Source organism: Parasteatoda tepidariorum, chromosome 2 (genome assembly GCF_982258835.1).
Source record: "Parasteatoda tepidariorum strain Cologne lab strain chromosome 2, Ptep-v5.0, whole genome shotgun sequence".
In the NCBI taxonomy this organism is placed as follows: domain Eukaryota; kingdom Metazoa; phylum Arthropoda; class Arachnida; order Araneae; family Theridiidae; genus Parasteatoda; species Parasteatoda tepidariorum.
Window position 1 is genome coordinate 49889958 of NC_141756.1, and position 18862 is coordinate 49908819.

General features: G+C 26.9%; 1 protein-coding gene across 1 annotated transcript in view; it reads left to right on the top strand.

The window, feature by feature from the left end:
• The first annotated feature begins 2643 nt into the window (after positions 1-2643).
• Positions 2644-18862, top strand: part of LOC107436597 (ankyrin repeat and sterile alpha motif domain-containing protein 1B) — an 85857-nt gene continuing 69638 nt past the window's right edge. The window contains exon 1 of the mRNA XM_087157306.1: positions 2644-3095. Within this exon, the coding sequence (XP_087013432.1) occupies positions 2992-3095 (104 nt within the window). The 5' untranslated portion in view covers positions 2644-2991. The remainder of the gene's footprint in view (positions 3096-18862) is intronic.

Here is an 18862-nt window from a genome sequence, read left to right on the forward strand (position 1 = left end):
ATCACAGTAAGTTCAGAGGTAGCGTAACATTGTGTTACAGGAGGTTTTCTTGATTTCTCTTACCTCCCAATGAGGTGTTCGGGGTTTGAATCCCGGCGATGGCTGGTTGAATTGAATTCCGCACACGGCTTGCACCGACCACAGTGCTGACGTAAAATATCCTCAGAGGTGGACGGATTATGGAAGTCCCGGATGAGTCCCCTTACCGTCCGGCTAATCGTAGTAGTTTTTCGTGGTTTTCCTCACCACGCAATGCAAATGCGAGTTAGTACCATCAAAGGGGTCTTTCTCGCAGGCAAATTTCTCTCAATACCTGATCCAGGAGTATCCTTGTCTTCTGAATTAGGTTCAAAATTACAAGGCTACGGAGTTGAACATTAGTAGTAGTAAATCCAAAATCGGGTAAGCTGTTCAACGACGAAAATAGAATAGAATGATTAATTTACATATATGAAAGTGAGACTATAAATAACATTGATACAGCATCAATGCAAGCATGTTCTATCAAATAAAAAATATAACGAGTTAATTAAATTTGAAATTATATTTATATAAAGTTTTCGTTTTGTAAGAAACGCGAAATTTTTACACAAATGTGGAGAACAAAATAATGTGGATAAATCAAGTTTTATTTATAGTTTTATATCTGCCAAAAGTGAATGCATAAAATTTTCATTTGATAATTTAGAGTTAAAATTATCATATTTTTTTATTATATAAAAATAATTAAGAACTTTTGTTTAAGCCAGTTAATTATAAAAGTTCAAAAATAAAATTTTAAAGCAATTTTCGAACTACATACCATACAGCATTAAAAAAGAATAGCAATTAAGTAAGTTTTTTTGCCTTTGAACTGCATTTGCAGAGAAGACCGTTTTACAGATTAGTAGTGAAATAGAATCTTTTCCCCAGTTCCTAGTTCCTCGCAACCTTCTTTTTTCTCCAATTATAAAAATTCATTTTTGATGATTATTATCATCATCATGACTGATCATCATTATTATCATCATTATTGATGATTATTATAATCATCAATGTTTTCGTATAGATTTCTAAGTGGGTGAAAAGAGTATTTTAGTGAATTGGTGTCAAATAAAATTTATATTTTCGAGTGAAAATACTTTTGAGTGAAATCAAGAGTCTCATTATGTGTAGTCTGTTTTTTTTTTCCTTAATGTCACACAATAGCTTATAATAAAAATTGCTGTAATGTTGCTTAATTGAATTAATCATTGTTATTTTTTATTAATTTATTTTATTAATAGTTATAATATGATCTAAGCATTAAATAGCCATTTATATACAACTAGTTATAAAATGGCTTGAAATAAAGATTTCGGTAACATTGTTTTAACGAACTGATTATTACTTGATTTTATTAATTTTGCAAATAAATTTAAAATTTCAGCATGGCAAATAATTAGTCTTCACCTTCAGCTTAATCTGTTTCTATTTAACTAATGAATTGCGGCTTAAAATTAAAAAAAAGTGAAATGAAATTTTTAATTAGGATTTAATTAATGTAAAATGATTAAATCCTAATGAACAAAATTGTAGGTATTTCTTAAGACTGATGAACTATTCATTTATTTATAATTGCTGAGCGAACAATTATTTTCTGAATAAATGATGTTTTTAAAACTATTAAATTTATTATCTTTTAATTTTACTTTTTTAACAAAAATAACGAAACTTTATAACTCATGTGTGCTCCCATCTGCTATTTTTTTTGCACCCATATTTAGAAAACATTTTAATAGAATGTGAGGTATAAGAAATGAAAACTAAACTAAACAAATTAGCAATTATTATTTCTATTTATTCTAATAGCAATAGCAGATGATTTAAAGATATTACTGATTAATTTGTTATTAGAATTATGAATTTTTGAGTGATTAAATTATCATTTGAAAATGAAAAACGTAAATGTTATACACTTTAAACAATAAGTTTAGACCATTTTCCATTTGCATATTTATCAATAATTTCGATAATCGAGGATGTAAAAAAAAAAAAAAAGAATTAAATTCAATAATTAATAAAATCTGATTACCAGTACAGTTAACCAGATAGAGATATTTTTATAGTTTGAGCTAGAAAAAAAATATTTATCAGCTATTGCCTTTAATTAGTACACGAATTCTTTATTTCAAAAAATGAATATAAACATAAGTCTTAATTACCTTTTTATGAGAATTTATTTCTGACTATCGCCCTCATAAACGTATGAAAATAAGATATTTACGAATATTTTTCAATGATCTATTTAAAAAAAAAAAAAAGTTTGATCTTGAAATATAATTTTGATTCTAACTTAATAAATTCCAATAAAATTAGTAAATTTTAAATGTTTTTATAGCATTTAGGAATGCTCCATATTTGGATTTAAATACGCCAACGCAGTCTTCCGGATGAAGTAGATAAGGAGGAAATACGTGCAATACCTCTAAAAATGAAATGCACTAGTCATACACACATTTGTTTTGAGATTACATCAGCTGACTATACTCATCTGAAAAAATTTTCACTTACAATCGCCAAAATTAGATTGGGAAGTAAGTGCTGCGGATTCAACTTCAGTTCATTGGCACTTTATTTGGCGTTCACTCGCCCAGACTCTGGCGATAAAACGCTTTTCCTTCTCCCATCAGGCAACCCTTGGCCGAGAGTCGTTCCATGTCGAGTATTTTGCTTTGTTTACTATCGCTTCAAAAATTGTAGAACCGTTTCTATTCGCGCTATGGAAAATCAACTCTTGAAGCGTGTTTTTCGATGATGTATTCTTTCGTCGGGTTGATGAAGATTCTGTGAAATTCATTCCGCAATAAGGATTTTATCCGCGAAATGATGGCTCGATGCCCAGCTGGTGCCTGATGATAGAGAGCTGGCGATTCAAAATGGAGGCCAAATCAGTGGTTATCCCCCATCAAGTTTTTTGGTGTTTACAATGTGACATATTTTGGACTCAATTTTCGTGACTTGCGGCCTCACATGGGGAAAGAACAAGAACTTATAGAAGCCGCAAGAAGTGGGAATATAGCGACAGTCGAGCGGTATTTGAGTCAAAGAGCCAAAAGATCAGGTCCCCTCGCAAGGTAGGTTGAGTCTATTTTCGGTCTTTTCTGGGGGTGGAAACTTGGGGGGATGGGTCACATTTAACTCATTTTTTAATCCGTTATTTTATTTCTCGTTTACTGAATGTAATTGTTTCATTTACCGGTTTCTTTCTTAAAGTTGGCTTCACCGCAATGATTCTTTTTTCCCAATCTAACGGAATAACTGTATGTGTTACGAAAATTGTAGTAATCATTGCAGTGCGGGCAAAACTGGTCTAGTTTCTTGCATTTGTGATAGATATTTTACATTTTTAAAAGTATTTCTTAAGATGAAAACGTTATGTTTTTGATTATTATATTCTGAAAAAATTGTTTTATCACATATCTGCTATGCTATCTTTAACCTATCATATCTTTTAAGACTATTTTAATTGGAGATTGGAATCAAGAAAATTATTGATCTCTTTTCAGTATTGATACTTTTCTTTGGAATTCTTTACTTAAAGGAAATAACGATAAAACTGTAAAGTTTAGGCGTTGTTTTATTATTTAATAAATTATACACAACTTTTTATTTCCAATGGCGAACAATTTAGTATAATGTTACTGGATATTACAAGCAATAAAATTATTATTATCGATTCCATATATGTTTTTAGAGAAAGTTATTTTACATTATATTGCATAAAAATAAGCTCATAATTTTTATTGCAATTTTCTTTGTTTAGATTTTAATTAATATTGTATGCTCTATGTGTGTTCTGTGATCTATTGTCTTTTATAAACACATTTTTTTGTTGGGTATTTATTTAAATTATAACCGAAATGCTTTTTGTATAGGTTATTTTTATATCCAGGCCCGACTTTGTTTTTTTAATGCCAAATAATAATTTAAAACATAATAATTCAAATTATGGCAGTTAAAAAAAAAAATTCATCTAAACTCCTGAATGTTCTTAGCTTTATAACTGTAAAAACTACACATTTTGGCATTCAGTTTCGAACATACTATGCATATTAATAATATATTATTTCATTATAATTTTTATACTTATTATTAGTGTAATCTTGTTATTTCCATTGCTTTATAAATTCAATAATTATGAAATATATCGTTACGTCCTAAGTATGTAAATATTCATTTTTTGAATGCCGAGTCATATCACATTTTGTGCTTTTCATTTACTTTTTGTAGCTATTTTGAGTTTTTACATATTCTATTTTGTTAAATTCTAGTGATGAATATTTGCAAAATTATAATGTTAAAAAACCGAAATCCACATTCAAAAGGTCAGAAAGTCAACAAATCTATGAAAACATTCCACTATTTATGATAACGCAATCATTATCCTCTCTACAATGAATTCACATTTCTAAACATTCTTCTGGTGGCTAATGAATTCACATTTCTGAACATTTTGAGTGATTATGATTTATAGACATAAAAATATATTAGATGTACTAATTATAATAATTTAATTATTTTAACATAGTTTCAGTATGCTTTTTTAATGATTAAGTTAAAGTTCACTAAAAAGCTTATTATTAAAATTGTCATGACTAATCTAACTTAACTAATTATCATCTTAACTAATTTTAATATATTTTATATGTTAATAATCATGCATTTATTGGACAATATTCCGTTATTCGAAAAAGTATTATTGGGCATATTTTTCTTAGTTTAAGTAAATTAAAATAATAATAAAAAAAAAATTTTTTTTTTATTATTATTATTTTTATTTTTTTATTATTATTTTATTTTTTATTATTATGTTATTTATTTTTTTCGATTTAACAATCCTTTTTTATCCCCAAAAAGATTTTAAGTTTTTTGTAATTCTGAGTACAGCTAATGTAAACACAAACATCAGTAAATTTAGTTTTTAAATTTATTAAAAACTCCTTGAAGGATATTAAGTTGCGATTTATTTTTTAGCAAATAGTTTTTATTTTTCCTTTGCAACTTGTAAACTTTTATATTTTGCTGTTACTACTTTTTTAAGATCACGTTAAAATCTGTTATTTTTATCTGATGTGAAGAAATTAATTAATTCATAATAATTAAATGAAACGCATTTTGCAGTTGTACATAGCGCAACTTTATCATTTTATAATACCTTACTTTATTTGTGTAACGCATTATTTAAGATAAAATAATGAAATAATTTAAACTAAATCAAACTAATTTTATGAAAAAGTTTGTGTTATTATTGTATGTTTCAAATTCTGTCAAAATTGAGTCATATTTCTAACATGTTAAAAGAAAAAAAAAGAAAAATGTTTTAAAACAAAATTTCTTTAACAAAGCCTAATTATGTAAATATGGTAAAAACTAATGTTTTTTTTTCAGTATGTTTTTTTAATGATTAAGTTAAAGTTCACTAAAAAGCTTATTATTAAAATTGTCATGACTAATCTAACTTAACTAATTATCATCTTAACTAATTTTAATATATTTTATATGTTAATAATCATGCATTTATTGGACAATATTCCGTTATTCGAAAAAGTATTATTGGGCATATTTTTCTTAGTTTAAGTAAATTAAAATAATAATAATAAAATTTTTTTTTTTTATTATTATTATTTTTATTTTTTTATTATTATTTTATTTTTTATTATTATGTTATTTATTTTTTTCGATTTAACAATCCTTTTTTATCCCCAAAAAGATTTTAAGTTTTTTGTAATTCTGAGTACAGCTAATGTAAACACAAACATCAGTAAATTTAGTTTTTAAATTTATTAAAAACTCCTTGAAGGATATTAAGTTGCGATTTATTTTTTAGCAAATAGTTTTTATTTTTCCTTTGCAACTTGTAAACTTTTATATTTTGCTGTTACTACTTTTTTAAGATCACGTTAAAATCTATTATTTTTATCTGATGTGAAGAAATTAATTAATTCATAATAATTAAATGAAACGCATTTTGCAGTTGTACATAGCGCAACTTTATTATTTTATAATACCTTACTTTATTTGTGTAACGCATTATTTAAGATAAAATAATGAAATAATTTAAACTAAATCAAACTAATTTTATGAAAAAGTTTGTGTTATTATTGTATGTTTCAAATTCTGTCAAAATTGAGTCATATTTCTAACATGTTAAAAGAAAAAAAAAGAAAAATGTTTTAAAACAAAATTTCTTTAACAAAGCCTAATTATGTAAATATGGTAAAAACTAATGTTTTTTTTTCAGTATGTTTTTTTAATGATTAAGTTAAAGTTCACTAAAAAGCTTATTATTAAAATTGTCATGACTAATCTAACTTAACTAATTATCATCTTAACTAATTTTAATATATTTTATATGTTAATAATCATGCATTTATTGGACAATATTCCGTTATTCGAAAAAGTATTATTGGGCATATTTTTCTTAGTTTAAGTAAATTAAAATAATAATAATAAAAAAAATTTTTTTTTTCGATTTTTAACTAAGGAGAAAAAAGATTGGAGAAAAAAATTCTGTTAAATTTACCTCACTGCTAAGTAATGACATTTATATACAGTGCGGTAATTTTACCAGAAAAAAAAATTAAATTCTGGCTAATTAAAACAAAATATACGATATTTAAACCATTTATTTTGTAATTTGTTCATTCATATGGTAACGGTTTTCTGGGTATTTTTATTACCACATAGTTACCACATAAATCCGAAAAATGAATAGTAAATGGTTTTAATGATATGCTCTAAGGCAGTGTTTCCCAAACTTATGATTTTTGTGTACCCTTTCTAAATTTTTCGTTACGCTGTGTACCACTAATTAAAAAAATGAATGTATTTTTTACTATAAAAAATTGCACAAAAGTTAAAAATCACAACGGGCTGTTATCACCACTAATTATTACGTGTTAACTCTGCAAAAAATAGCCAATAGAAAAATACCTAATAGTAAATTTTCATGGCTAGTTTTGTTTTTAAATAAAAAAATTTAAAATTTTCGTTTGTTGCAAGATATTTCGCATAAGAACGCGTACCCCAGCTAAACTGTTCCCGTACCCCTGGGGGTACGCGTACCACACTTTGGGAAACACTGCTCTAAGGACTTTAGACTAATGTATCATGATAAAATTAGCAAACTTTACTACATTTACCAAATTTTATCATTAAGTATAAAATTATCTTTTATTGTTGATTTTACAAAACTAAATATCAAAGCGATTTCGCAAAAATTACAGAGCTTTTTGGTGTTCCCATAGAGCCAGAAACACGATAAATTTTAAAATATACTGATAGTTTTGATCATACTTTATTTTCAGTGCATAAAACTGTAACGATAATAAGGAAGTTTTGGTTAAATAATTATTAATGAAGTATTTTTTGAAAATAAACTTAATTTTGTGCTTATGCACTTAACACTATAATTTATAATAAAAATACGTTAAACCAAATTAAATTCAAAGGAAAAAAAAAACTAATTTACATTTCCCAGTTTATTAAAAGTTTCCTTAGATATTGCACAAACACCTGCACACTGAATGTAACTAATGTTTTGCATGAGTAAATAATATACAACGCTAAATTATTCAGATTAGTATTTATCTCTATTTACTCACCTTTAAATCTGATGTTTAAACCTATCTCCCAAAACATCATTCATATTCAGTGCGTACATTATATTTATGCATACCAAACTTAAACATGCACATTTATCATTATTTCCTGTTTTCGTGCAAAAGTAGCATTGTTTGCTACAAAGTAAAACAAAACAATGCCTGACATTCCAAATTGAAATGCTTCATCAAAGGTCATTAGATCCCCATCAATACACGCGTACTCAAGTAAAAAGCCTTGTTTATTTTCTATGCGTCCAAGATGTTGTTTCAGAAATAGGTATCAAATTAAAAGTAATTAAGATGGAATCTAAGGCGGAAAATGTTGTCGGAAACAAGCTGTGCCCTTGGTTATTCAATAACCACAGATGAGTAACTGATCTACTTAACCTGTTTAATGGAGAAAATATGGTAATAGTCACAGAATACGTGCCATCAGGTACAAATGATACCCCAGGCAATACACCTCGATGTTAGTGGCTCAAGTGAATGAAATTAAATACCTATATAGATTGGTGATAAGTTGTGAGATAGAAAGAATGTAGTAATGTAATATTTTAATCAATGACAGGAGAGACGATAGTAGGAAAAGTATGAAGAATTGATTTCATTGTAATTTGTCATGATGCCACTAAGCCTTCTATTTAAATGCAACTAGTGCAAACAATATGGTTAATAACATTATTTTTACCCATTAGGTACAAATAATACTCCAGTCTCAAGTTAGGCTCAATGTTAGTGGCACAATTTTATGAAAATTAACATCTATATAGATACACTGCAAAAAAAAGGGGTTTCTCAAAATTGAGCAAAAATGTGTCAGAATAGCTTCCAAACAAATAATAGTCGAATTCGAAAACTCCATGTATTCAAAACTGAAGCAGGCGAATACTCATTTTTGAGTAAAATGCATAGTCCCAAAAGCTATGTGGACGGAAAAATGTGTGAGAGATAATTGTTGGCCGCCAGCAGGATTCGAACCAAGTACCTTTGGGTTCATGGTAGGATGCTGTAACCACTACAGTTGTGCAGCCTAGCTCAGGAAGAGTTCAGAAACTTTATGCGTTTCATTCGTTTAGAAGTTTTTAAGATACAGTGAAAAAACCAAAAGTGAAACTAAAATTATCTATCTCCTGTCTAAGCTATTTGCATTATATTTTTCAAATTGCAACTCTTTGTATCTTTGTAATAGGAAATTCAATGTCATGAAATGTATGTTATGAGGTTTCATTGCGGTGGGAACTATATAAAGCTACCGAACTCTCTCTGACTGGGTTGTATAACCATGGTAGTTAGAGCATCCTACTATGAACCCGTAGATGTCCTTGTTTCCAAACTTGTTGGTGATCAACAAGCATGTCTTTCTTTCTCTTATATTTCTCCCTCATCTTTTTGAGACTGAATTTTGCTCAAGAATGAGTATATGCTATTTCCGTTTTTATTTTTTCTGTTTCAATTTTTATCGAAACATAATAACGCTCTAACTGTATTTACCTATATGACTCATTTTTTCAGTACAAATGAGGAATAAAGTTTGGTAATTAGTATAGGACAGAATTAAGAAATTTTGCTATTCTGTGGTTTGATGTAGCAATTTTAATAGTGGTCACTTTTTCAAGAATAGACAATTTGAAGCAATAATAATAATAATAATAAAAAAACTGTTGATATTAATAATGAAAGCATTTCTCAAAGTATGGTAACCATTTCAAGGTTCCTTTTTAAAATGAAGAGAAAATGTAAGAGCTAACGTAAAACCTTCATATTATTTCGATATTTATTAAAAAATAATATTAATAAAAGGAACATGGGCAGAAATATTTTGGACATTCGCTAAGTTGAATTAATCCTCTCGTTGGCAAATCCATGGAAAAGTTTTCTTATATTGTTTTAGAATTTTGCTATCAGATAAAATAATAAAATATTTATTATGAAGTATATCGATTATCTAGTATGTCTAATATCTACTAAAAACCAAAATAGATTTTACAATTGGTATCAGTTCAATTTTAATCGTAGGATATTTTCTTTCTGAATTTTTAAGGGTTTTAGAAAATCATACTGGAGACAATTTACCTTCAGATTCCTGTAAAAAAAAGCGTCAGAAATATTAAGATTTGGCCATCAGTGTTTAAAATGAAGTCATTATCCCACTGTGGAAGTCTTATGAATGGTTTATTTAAAAAATATTTTTGTAGTAAGTTAAAACATTCTAATGTTCTACAGTCCATTTAAATTTTATTTTAGGGGTGGTCAAATCAATTAGCGGTTGAATCTGTCTAGCATAACTATTTTTACCTATAGTTTATTTAGTCTCCATATAGTTTTCAAACAAGTGGACTTTAAAGATTTGCCTGTTAATTATATTCTACTCTGACTAATTTTTAAAACACAATTTTTAAAACACAATTCTAAAAACCTTACAAAAAAAATATTTAATGCGGATAATATGTCGTAAATTATATCAATTCAAATTGACAAGATTCACTCAATTCGTCGAACGTCAATTTACAGCGGATAATTGTGATAAGTACTACTAACCTTATGTAAGTACCATTAGCAAAACAATTTGATTTTATCGATTGAAAGCTGATAAGTCATAAAAAGAAATAGTACCATGACTCATTAAAGAACAAGTGTAGCTATGAGCTCCTATTTTCCGAGATAACATGAGTGCTTCGTGATATGTTAACAGGGAAATAAAAATAATTGTTTATAATTTTGTTTCGTTTACAGATAATTTCAATCCAATTATTACATGTATAAATCTTTTAATACAATCAGGAAACCACCAATAAAGGAAATAGATAAATTTTAATTGTCAATTATAAAAATTATTGAAGAGTGGTTTAGTTAATTGAAAAAAAAATCTTTCTTTTTTTTAAATTTATTGCAATAAAATGTAATGTATGTGTTTGTCTGGTTCGTGATTATAAATATCATTGCATTAATATCAAATATCAGTGCATTTTTTAAATGTAAAAATGCATTATGAAATAATTACAATAAATGCGTACTGTCTACATGCAGATTAATTTTCACTGCTAATGGAAAAAAACGTAAATAAACTGAAAAATGAAATACTTGTACTTAATAGCACATTATTCCTATTTATGCGTTTGATTATAGCAACCACAATGCCTCTTAAACAAGTTAGAATAAAGTACTAAAAACTTCTGATCATCCATATCCATTTACAACATTATTTAAATAATTAAAAAATATAGAATCATCAGTCGGAAATGGTCTATTTTATGCAAACCAGTTTAAGAGACATTACGCCTTACCCTTAAATATTTTACCTTTTATTTATTTTTTATAAATATTTTTCTTGGAAAGCAATAGTACATAAGCATTTAAAAATTGCATTTCTATGTTTATTTAAACAAGTATCCCATTAACAGTTCAATTCAAAATATTTCAAAGGGGAATTTCAAATTTTTTCACTTGGTATTTTAAGTTCCCTCTAAAAATATTTATATAAATTGAAAACTGTATTATTAAAACGATTTTATTAAATTATCTTGCATTTTAAGAAATAAAATCATTCGAAGGAATTAGAATATTCATTAGATATAAAAATAAATATTTATGATATATATATATTTAACATAGTTAAAATACATTCAGATTTTCCAATAAAACTTTATAGAATGTTTAAAATTTTAAAAATAAGAATGTGTGGTAAGTAGCATCACAGTATACATATATTATTATTATTTTTATTATTTGGGTTAATATTTAATGCTTATATTTTAAGGACATAACTTTAATTTTCATCATTAATTTAAAATGTAACGTTTTTATTAATCGTATGATCTTTCAAAAATTTTAAAATTTATTTAAGTGATTGCCTCTATTGGTAAAAGAGCCTGTGTACAATACTTATTTATGTTATACTTATTATTAAATGTTTTTTAAATAAGTATTAGCAATATTTATTTAAAAAACATTTTAGCTTTTTAAATGTTTTTTATCTTAAAAATATTTCATAAAGTAAATTTTATTTATTTGGTTATTTTGCGTGTAATTTAATGTCATAAATATTAAAAAGAAAGCATAAATTTTTTTTTTATTAGGTTTATTATTTTTGTATAACAGCCCACTTATAAGGCAGTCGTTTCTAAACTCTTTCTTATATATCAAACAACAAAAAAAATCAAATAAAAGTTCATCAGCTGCATTTCTTTATCTGTTATCCTGTTTGTAAAAAGTTTAAAATATTCTGCTTCTTTTAAAGTTAGATAATACTATTACACCAGAAGGTATCGCTAGCTCACCGTTAATTTCCGGAGAACTTTTTCTTCAATTTTAAATCCATCAACAAACAGTAAGAGAAGTAGTTTCTCGAAGAGAGAGAAGACTACACTTTATCGCCATAGTTTCTTCTAGAAAAATATTTGTTCTTTTTTTTCACTCTTTGCCTAAAGGGATGAGTCTAGATAGTTTTTCTTTCTATACGTGTTGTTTTTGTACTCGAGTTTTCTTAGAAATTCAAAGAAAACAAGTATTTTTTTTTTATTCAATGAAATGCATTCTTCAGTGGCAAAGTATACAAGTTTAAGCGTTCTTTTATTGAGGTTGTAACGCCCATTGTATCTAAGTACTATCTTTTTTTAAAATGCAAAATTCAATAAAGTTTTCTTTACTTTATTTTTCGTACTTATAATAGGCGTTATATCTAAAATGTCTTATGCTTCTTTATTTTATTCATTTAATAGAACCGGTGCAATTATTTCTTAACAAAATATTAATTTTAACTTTTAATAAATTAAATAATGTGTTATTGTAATAAAAGTATAGTATAATAAATGTTGTGTTAGTATAATAAATTATGAAACTGAGTAAAATTTTGTCTATTCTGTTATAATTATTTTTTATTTTTTACTGGATCAGATAAATTTCATACAAGAAATAAAATTGTTATCTGAGGTGATTTAAAATAGTTTATGTATTTTTTGTTACACAATTTAAATAAATTTTTTAATGTAGAAATTTTTCTATGTAAACAGTTTTTCAAATTTATGTTATATCATAAAAAGGGGGGGAAATTATTACGATACAAAATTAGTAAAGTTAAAAAAAAAAAAATAAAAAAAAAAAAGCATTTGCTTTAGCTATATCAAATACAGCTAAAGCAAAGCTTTTCTTTTTAAATTTTCATTTCCCTCAAGAAATAAATATTTAATTTATGTTTCATTGCTACGTATTACGCTTATTTATACTGGAGGTGGACTGGTCCCTGAAATTTTGCCGGGTCCAGGTACCAGACAAAAACTTTATTTATTACTCGGCCGGTACCGGATACCTGGTAAAATTAGGATTTATTATTACGCGGCCACATATCACAACATTTATGCAAAAAAATATAAAAATTATATAGCATTCTATCGAACAAACATATTTTCAAAATATCATTTTAAAAAAATTTCTTGTGTGCATACATAGATTAAAATATGCTTTTTATCTTAATAAGCTTTTTATCTTCATAAGGTATTTCTCTTTTCCGAACATATTTCTCTGTCCCAAAGGCAATCCACATTAATTTAAATTCTGCTCAAAAATAAAATTTGTCGTATCTAAACTAGTTATTTCAGCTTGATTTTTAGGAAACTAGTGGATTGCACTGATTTCCTAAACTACAACTATTTCAATGAATAATTTTCAGGTTACTGTTAGTTCAAATGTGGTAGTTTTGAGCATAAATGAGTACTACCCTGCACGAAATACCCAGTGAAATTGTCTGGGTACCCGGTAACGGTTCTCGAGTCCAAAAACAAGTATCCGGTATCTGGTAGTGAAATTTTTTTTCTGGTTCCGGATATTAAACGGGTAATATGCAATTATTTAATTCACAATTGGCACATTTCTAATTTATACATTAAATTATAAAAATACTGGTTTATAAGCAATTTTAGAATTAAAAAAAAACTAAAAATTGCTTTTCAAATATTCGGAAATTAAAACTCACTGTTGAACTGAAAATATGTAATTATTCAACATTTAAATGCGAAAATTATGTATTTTATAAATTAAAAAAAAAATTAAATTCATCAAAATTACTAATTTTTTATTTGAAAATAATTTAATCATAAATTAATAAATCTGATTTATTTTGAAAATAAAACTATGCAGTGTAACTTAAACGAGGAGAACGTTTATTACAATTTTTTCCCCTTCAAATCAGTCAATAATGTTTCAAATTAAACCATGAATCAAATTTTGTCCATCGATAAAGATATATTTATAGGTATCGATAATAATTCACCATAATTATGTGTCTGTAATAAATATCAATAATTATGAAAAAAATTCTCTTATTTCTATAGTAAATCTTATTAGTAAAAACTTATAGTAAACACCAATAGTTGTAGTAAACATTATTGATTTATTATAATTGAATACTACTAATAATAGTACAATTCAATGACTAAATTTCTTTTTTAAAATCTCACTAAAAGCTGGTTTTAGAACAACTTAATCATGTCGGGATGAACTGAAAAAAAAGTTCTTACGATTCTCACGCGTTAAAGGAAGAAGAGACTGTTTTTATTTTCATTTATTAATTATTTTTTATTGCCAGTGTACTTTTTTTTATCTACTAATGATTCATTTCCTTTTTATATTGCAAAATCTTAGACCAGGTGTTTTTTCTCCATCCTGTTGGTCTCACATTTTTATCCTTGATTGACAAGTTTATCATTTTAATGCCTTAATATTACACTTACTGTAATTTTTATTACTTTCTTATCATTTATAAAGTAATAGTTATTTTTTTTTATCTATAATAAGTATCAAATTGATTTCAAAATTTTTTGTTTTAGTATATTTAACACGTTTAATTAGTGTGCATTGTCAATGTGACTAAGAACTAAAAAAATAATTAAATTTAAAATAACGCAACTATATTTTTTTTCCAAATTCTTTTTGTTTTCTAATATGAAATTAATTAAAATTAATTAATACACGGTAAAGCATTTTCGTGCATCTTAACACCAAAATTGTGTCAACTTCTTAATACCAAAGTGATGCTACTCTAAGTGTTTCATTACACTAAGAATGTTCTTTTATACTACTTGGTGTAAAGTAGACGCCACTATTTTTCATTTCATTTTACTTTCTTTATTTTTGTTTTCAGTAGCATGAAAATTTGTAACTTCATTAAGAAATGATTCATAAAATTAAAAACATACACATTTTAATAATTGAAGAGTTGAGAAGATGTAAGCTTGCATTTTGAGAAATCAGCTGAAAGCTTTACGCGTTAACAATAAGAAGTAACTATTATATCTTTGCCTTTATTTCTTGTCGGCAAGCTACTCTTATTCATACTGTTCGTGCTGTTATGTTCCGACTCTTACCATTTTACCACGAAAGGAAAAAAAGAAACTTTCGAAGTTTACTTGTTGACTGTTTGTAGCACTTAGAACCTCCTACCATTTTAAATACATTCAAAGATTGATCCAATGACATATCTATCTTCTCATCCAATGACATATGCAAAATAAATTCACTGGAAACGGCACCCCATTACGAGCCCTGGCCTTCTTCAGAGTTTCAATTCCGACCCTTTCTTTGGTATTGGTTTTCTATCATGTAATTTTCAAATTTTTTTGTCACCTCCGAGAGAGTCCCACCAACCGAGTTTTTGCAGCTCATTTCTTTTGAGTGCTATCTAGTTTTGCTGCGAAAACTAAGCTCTTTAATTATTTAATCATTTTATTAGGATTAATATTAAAATAAAGAATTAAATGCATTAATTTAGACAGGGAATTCAACTGAAAATTAATAAAAGAAGTAGGCAGTTTTCGAGGACAGTAACCAATATTCACTAACAGCTAAATAACTTGGGCCCTCATTAGGCCAATTTTCTTAAACCTTGGCTCAGTAAGCGTTCAGAGGGCCTTTATTTTTCTGATCTTGGCCTTATATAGAATTTTGTGATTCACCCGATATTTTACAGCCACTTTACATCCAATATCGGTCCTATATAGAATTGTCAGATTCACCCGATATTTTATATCTATTATTTAGTAAATGTAGGTGCAATATTGGCCAATGTGGGCCCTTTATAGGCCATTCTAGGACCAATATTAAAAAATTCAGACATCTCAATATTGGTCCCTTGGTAAATATTCTTATAAGGCCCATATCGAACCAATTTTGGAACCCAACTGGAGCCAAAGTAAAATTGTTGCTAGGAATTTCTACAACAATAGTTTATGAAAAGTGTAAAAAATAAAAACTTTTTTTAACATTTCCTTTTAACAAAAATAAAAATTCAAAGTTTTCTCATTAGATGATTACAGCCTCAAATCAACATAAATATCGTTGTGTCTTTTCAGTAAATTGTATCAAATTTATATTCTAGTTTATCCCAAATCCAAGGAAATTCCTTCTATGACACAAATGATTAAGGCATACAAACTAATGGCCTTCACAAAAAACAAAAATAATTCATTTCGAATCTTCCATCTTTATCGATTTTAGATTCTCCCTCTCCCGTTTAGATAAAAGAAAGAATTACGATCTTACCCAGAAAAGTCTGTTGTTATACATTTTTTACGAGCTCCTATTACGGTGTCGGAAACGAAGAAAAATCTTGAATTTTTTATTCACCCTAACACAAGAATTGACGTTGTTTGCCTCGTCAAAATTCTTATGGAAAAGTCAATACAATGATTACTGTTTCTTTTCTTCAGAATCACGTTTTTCCTTTTCCAACTTCTCAGAATCGATTGAAGATCAAGAAAAGTATTAAAGATGAATAACGATGCGCATATGTCCCCTCCCCCCTCTGTATGAACGTTTTGTAAGCGATGTTGCATTTTTTTTATTATTTAGTTTTGAGAGAAAAAAAAGAAATGAATTTTTAACGTGAAATAAATATGGTTATAGTTCTTGGCTTGGAGAAATACTTCTAAAGGCCTTTTTTTTTCAGGAAAAAATTTCTTCCAATCATTTAACAAAGTAGCAAACTTGGTAATCGTACTTGAAAGTTTCAGAATTTCATTTTATGGTTTAAGAAATAGTTTTCATGCAACTCCTGAAAAATAATGTTTGTTGTTTGAGTTGAGTCAGGTTTTTTCATTATTTAATTTATTTTATCTCCTCGCCTATATTTTTTTAACGAATTTTAATTTTTTACCCTTTATTAGGAGAGGGATAATTGCAATTTGGAAGATATAATGCTAATTTAAGTCGGCAGAACCGCTTAATATTATTTTTTTCCTTCATATTTAAACATAACTCTTCACTGTATAAAATCTCGGATAAAATTACCGTAAAAAGTATTGATACCCGTAAGATCCATTTTATCATAAAATGAATTTTTACTGTGAAATTTTATACCGTACTTTTTGCAGTAATATTTATTTAATTACAGTTATTCGGAAACTTTACAATAAATATTACTGTACAAATTACGGTTAATCAAATTTTTTATTTAATTTCGCAAAACTTAACGTCAAAATAGATTTTACAGTTAAATTTTAATTGAGCAATGATCGAAATTGTATTAGTTGTAGGATATGGATATTTTTTCAATCTCTTGAATTATGTAATTTTAATTGATGAATTCCAAAATTTAAGTTAAGTCTATTGAAAGCAAAACTAACATAGCCATGGGTAAAAGGCATTTAATGGCTTTGAATATAAAAATTAATTTTAATCCTTTAATGATATACTTTTTTTGCAATTGAACAAATTTTTTGGTAAATTTTGATTGTTTGAAATGAAAAATATATAATTAATATAAAAATGCTTGTAAATATTTTTACCGTTGGAGGCTTTTATGGTTTTTCTTTTTATGTAACGCAAATGCGTATTAGTTCCATCGAAAAGTCCAAGAGTTTTCTCCCAATGCTTGATCCAGGAATTCCCTTGTCTTCTGCGTTGGGTTCAAAATTTTAAAGTTATGGATTTGAGCATCAAATAGTCTTAAACTCAGAATTGAGTCAGCTGTTCAACGCCGGTCATAAAATAAAGTAAAAATTATAGGTGAACAATAATAATATCAATAACAATGATAATAATAATAAAAACTCAATGACGCTACAATGTTCTCAAACTTAAAGACGTTTATGCAAAAAAATATACGCTTGAAAGTTTTTATTGCAATTTAATATTTTAAGAGATAATAATGAATGGAATTGCCTAACAGTTTTTTTTCAGAACCGAGTTCACATTTCTTCTCAGTTTCAAGGAATCTTGACAATACTAAAGTAGCCATTAATCATAAATACAAAAGAGTTCTCGGTTTCACCACACTTTAAAAAACGGAAACACAGGACATCCAAAAATGAGAGAACAATAACAAGGAAATGCTATTATGAAGCGCGTATGGTGAAGAATTTCCGTGTTATTCCTTTTATCTTCCGTGAACAAGTTTACAAAGGTTATAGAAATCTCTACTAGTTTAATTGAATTGATTATCATGAAATTAAATGTCACAAATACTATATAATGACCTGATAATATCAGTTTATAAATTTTGATATAAATTACCATTTATCACTGTAAATTATAATTTCGATGTAAATAATAATTTTTAAGTATGATTTCTTATCTTAATATATCGTCTGCACGAATTCATTAGTATATTTGTGGTATTGTTATTAATTTTTATTATTTTATTTAAAAATGGTAAAAAATACAACAGATATACAATTTTTTGGATCATTTTAAAGAATTTAATTATCTATGGCGAAAAGCAAAACTTGAACGAAATCGGTCGAATAGTTCCTGAGAAATTGATTTTCAAAATAGTCTGATATTTAAAATTCGAGTTATAGCGAAATGCGCATAAGGTAAAATTAACATTAAGGGATCCAAACTTCGGACAGCTCTCCTGACCAAACTATTGGGACTATATTTCCCATATTGGGGTTACCCCTACATATTGGGGGTCAGAAATCTGAGTCCGTCAAAAGAAGGTTTGTTTATTCTGTAAAAATCTATTTTTGTACTTGATTTCATGACTTAAAATATCCCCTTCACTTATTAATTATCATATTTAAGATCACTCCTACGAACTATTAAGATTGAGTTCTAGAATGTGAAAATCCGATCATTAAATCAAAAGTTAATCAGTAAGTTTTTTTTTCTTTTTTTTTTGCGCATTACATATACTGCTTATGATATTTAATAAAGAATTAAAAAAATTAACAGCTCGCACCCAGAGATGGCATCAATTATTTAATGGTATTTATTTACTCATACAATTGACTTCACTTTTTCTA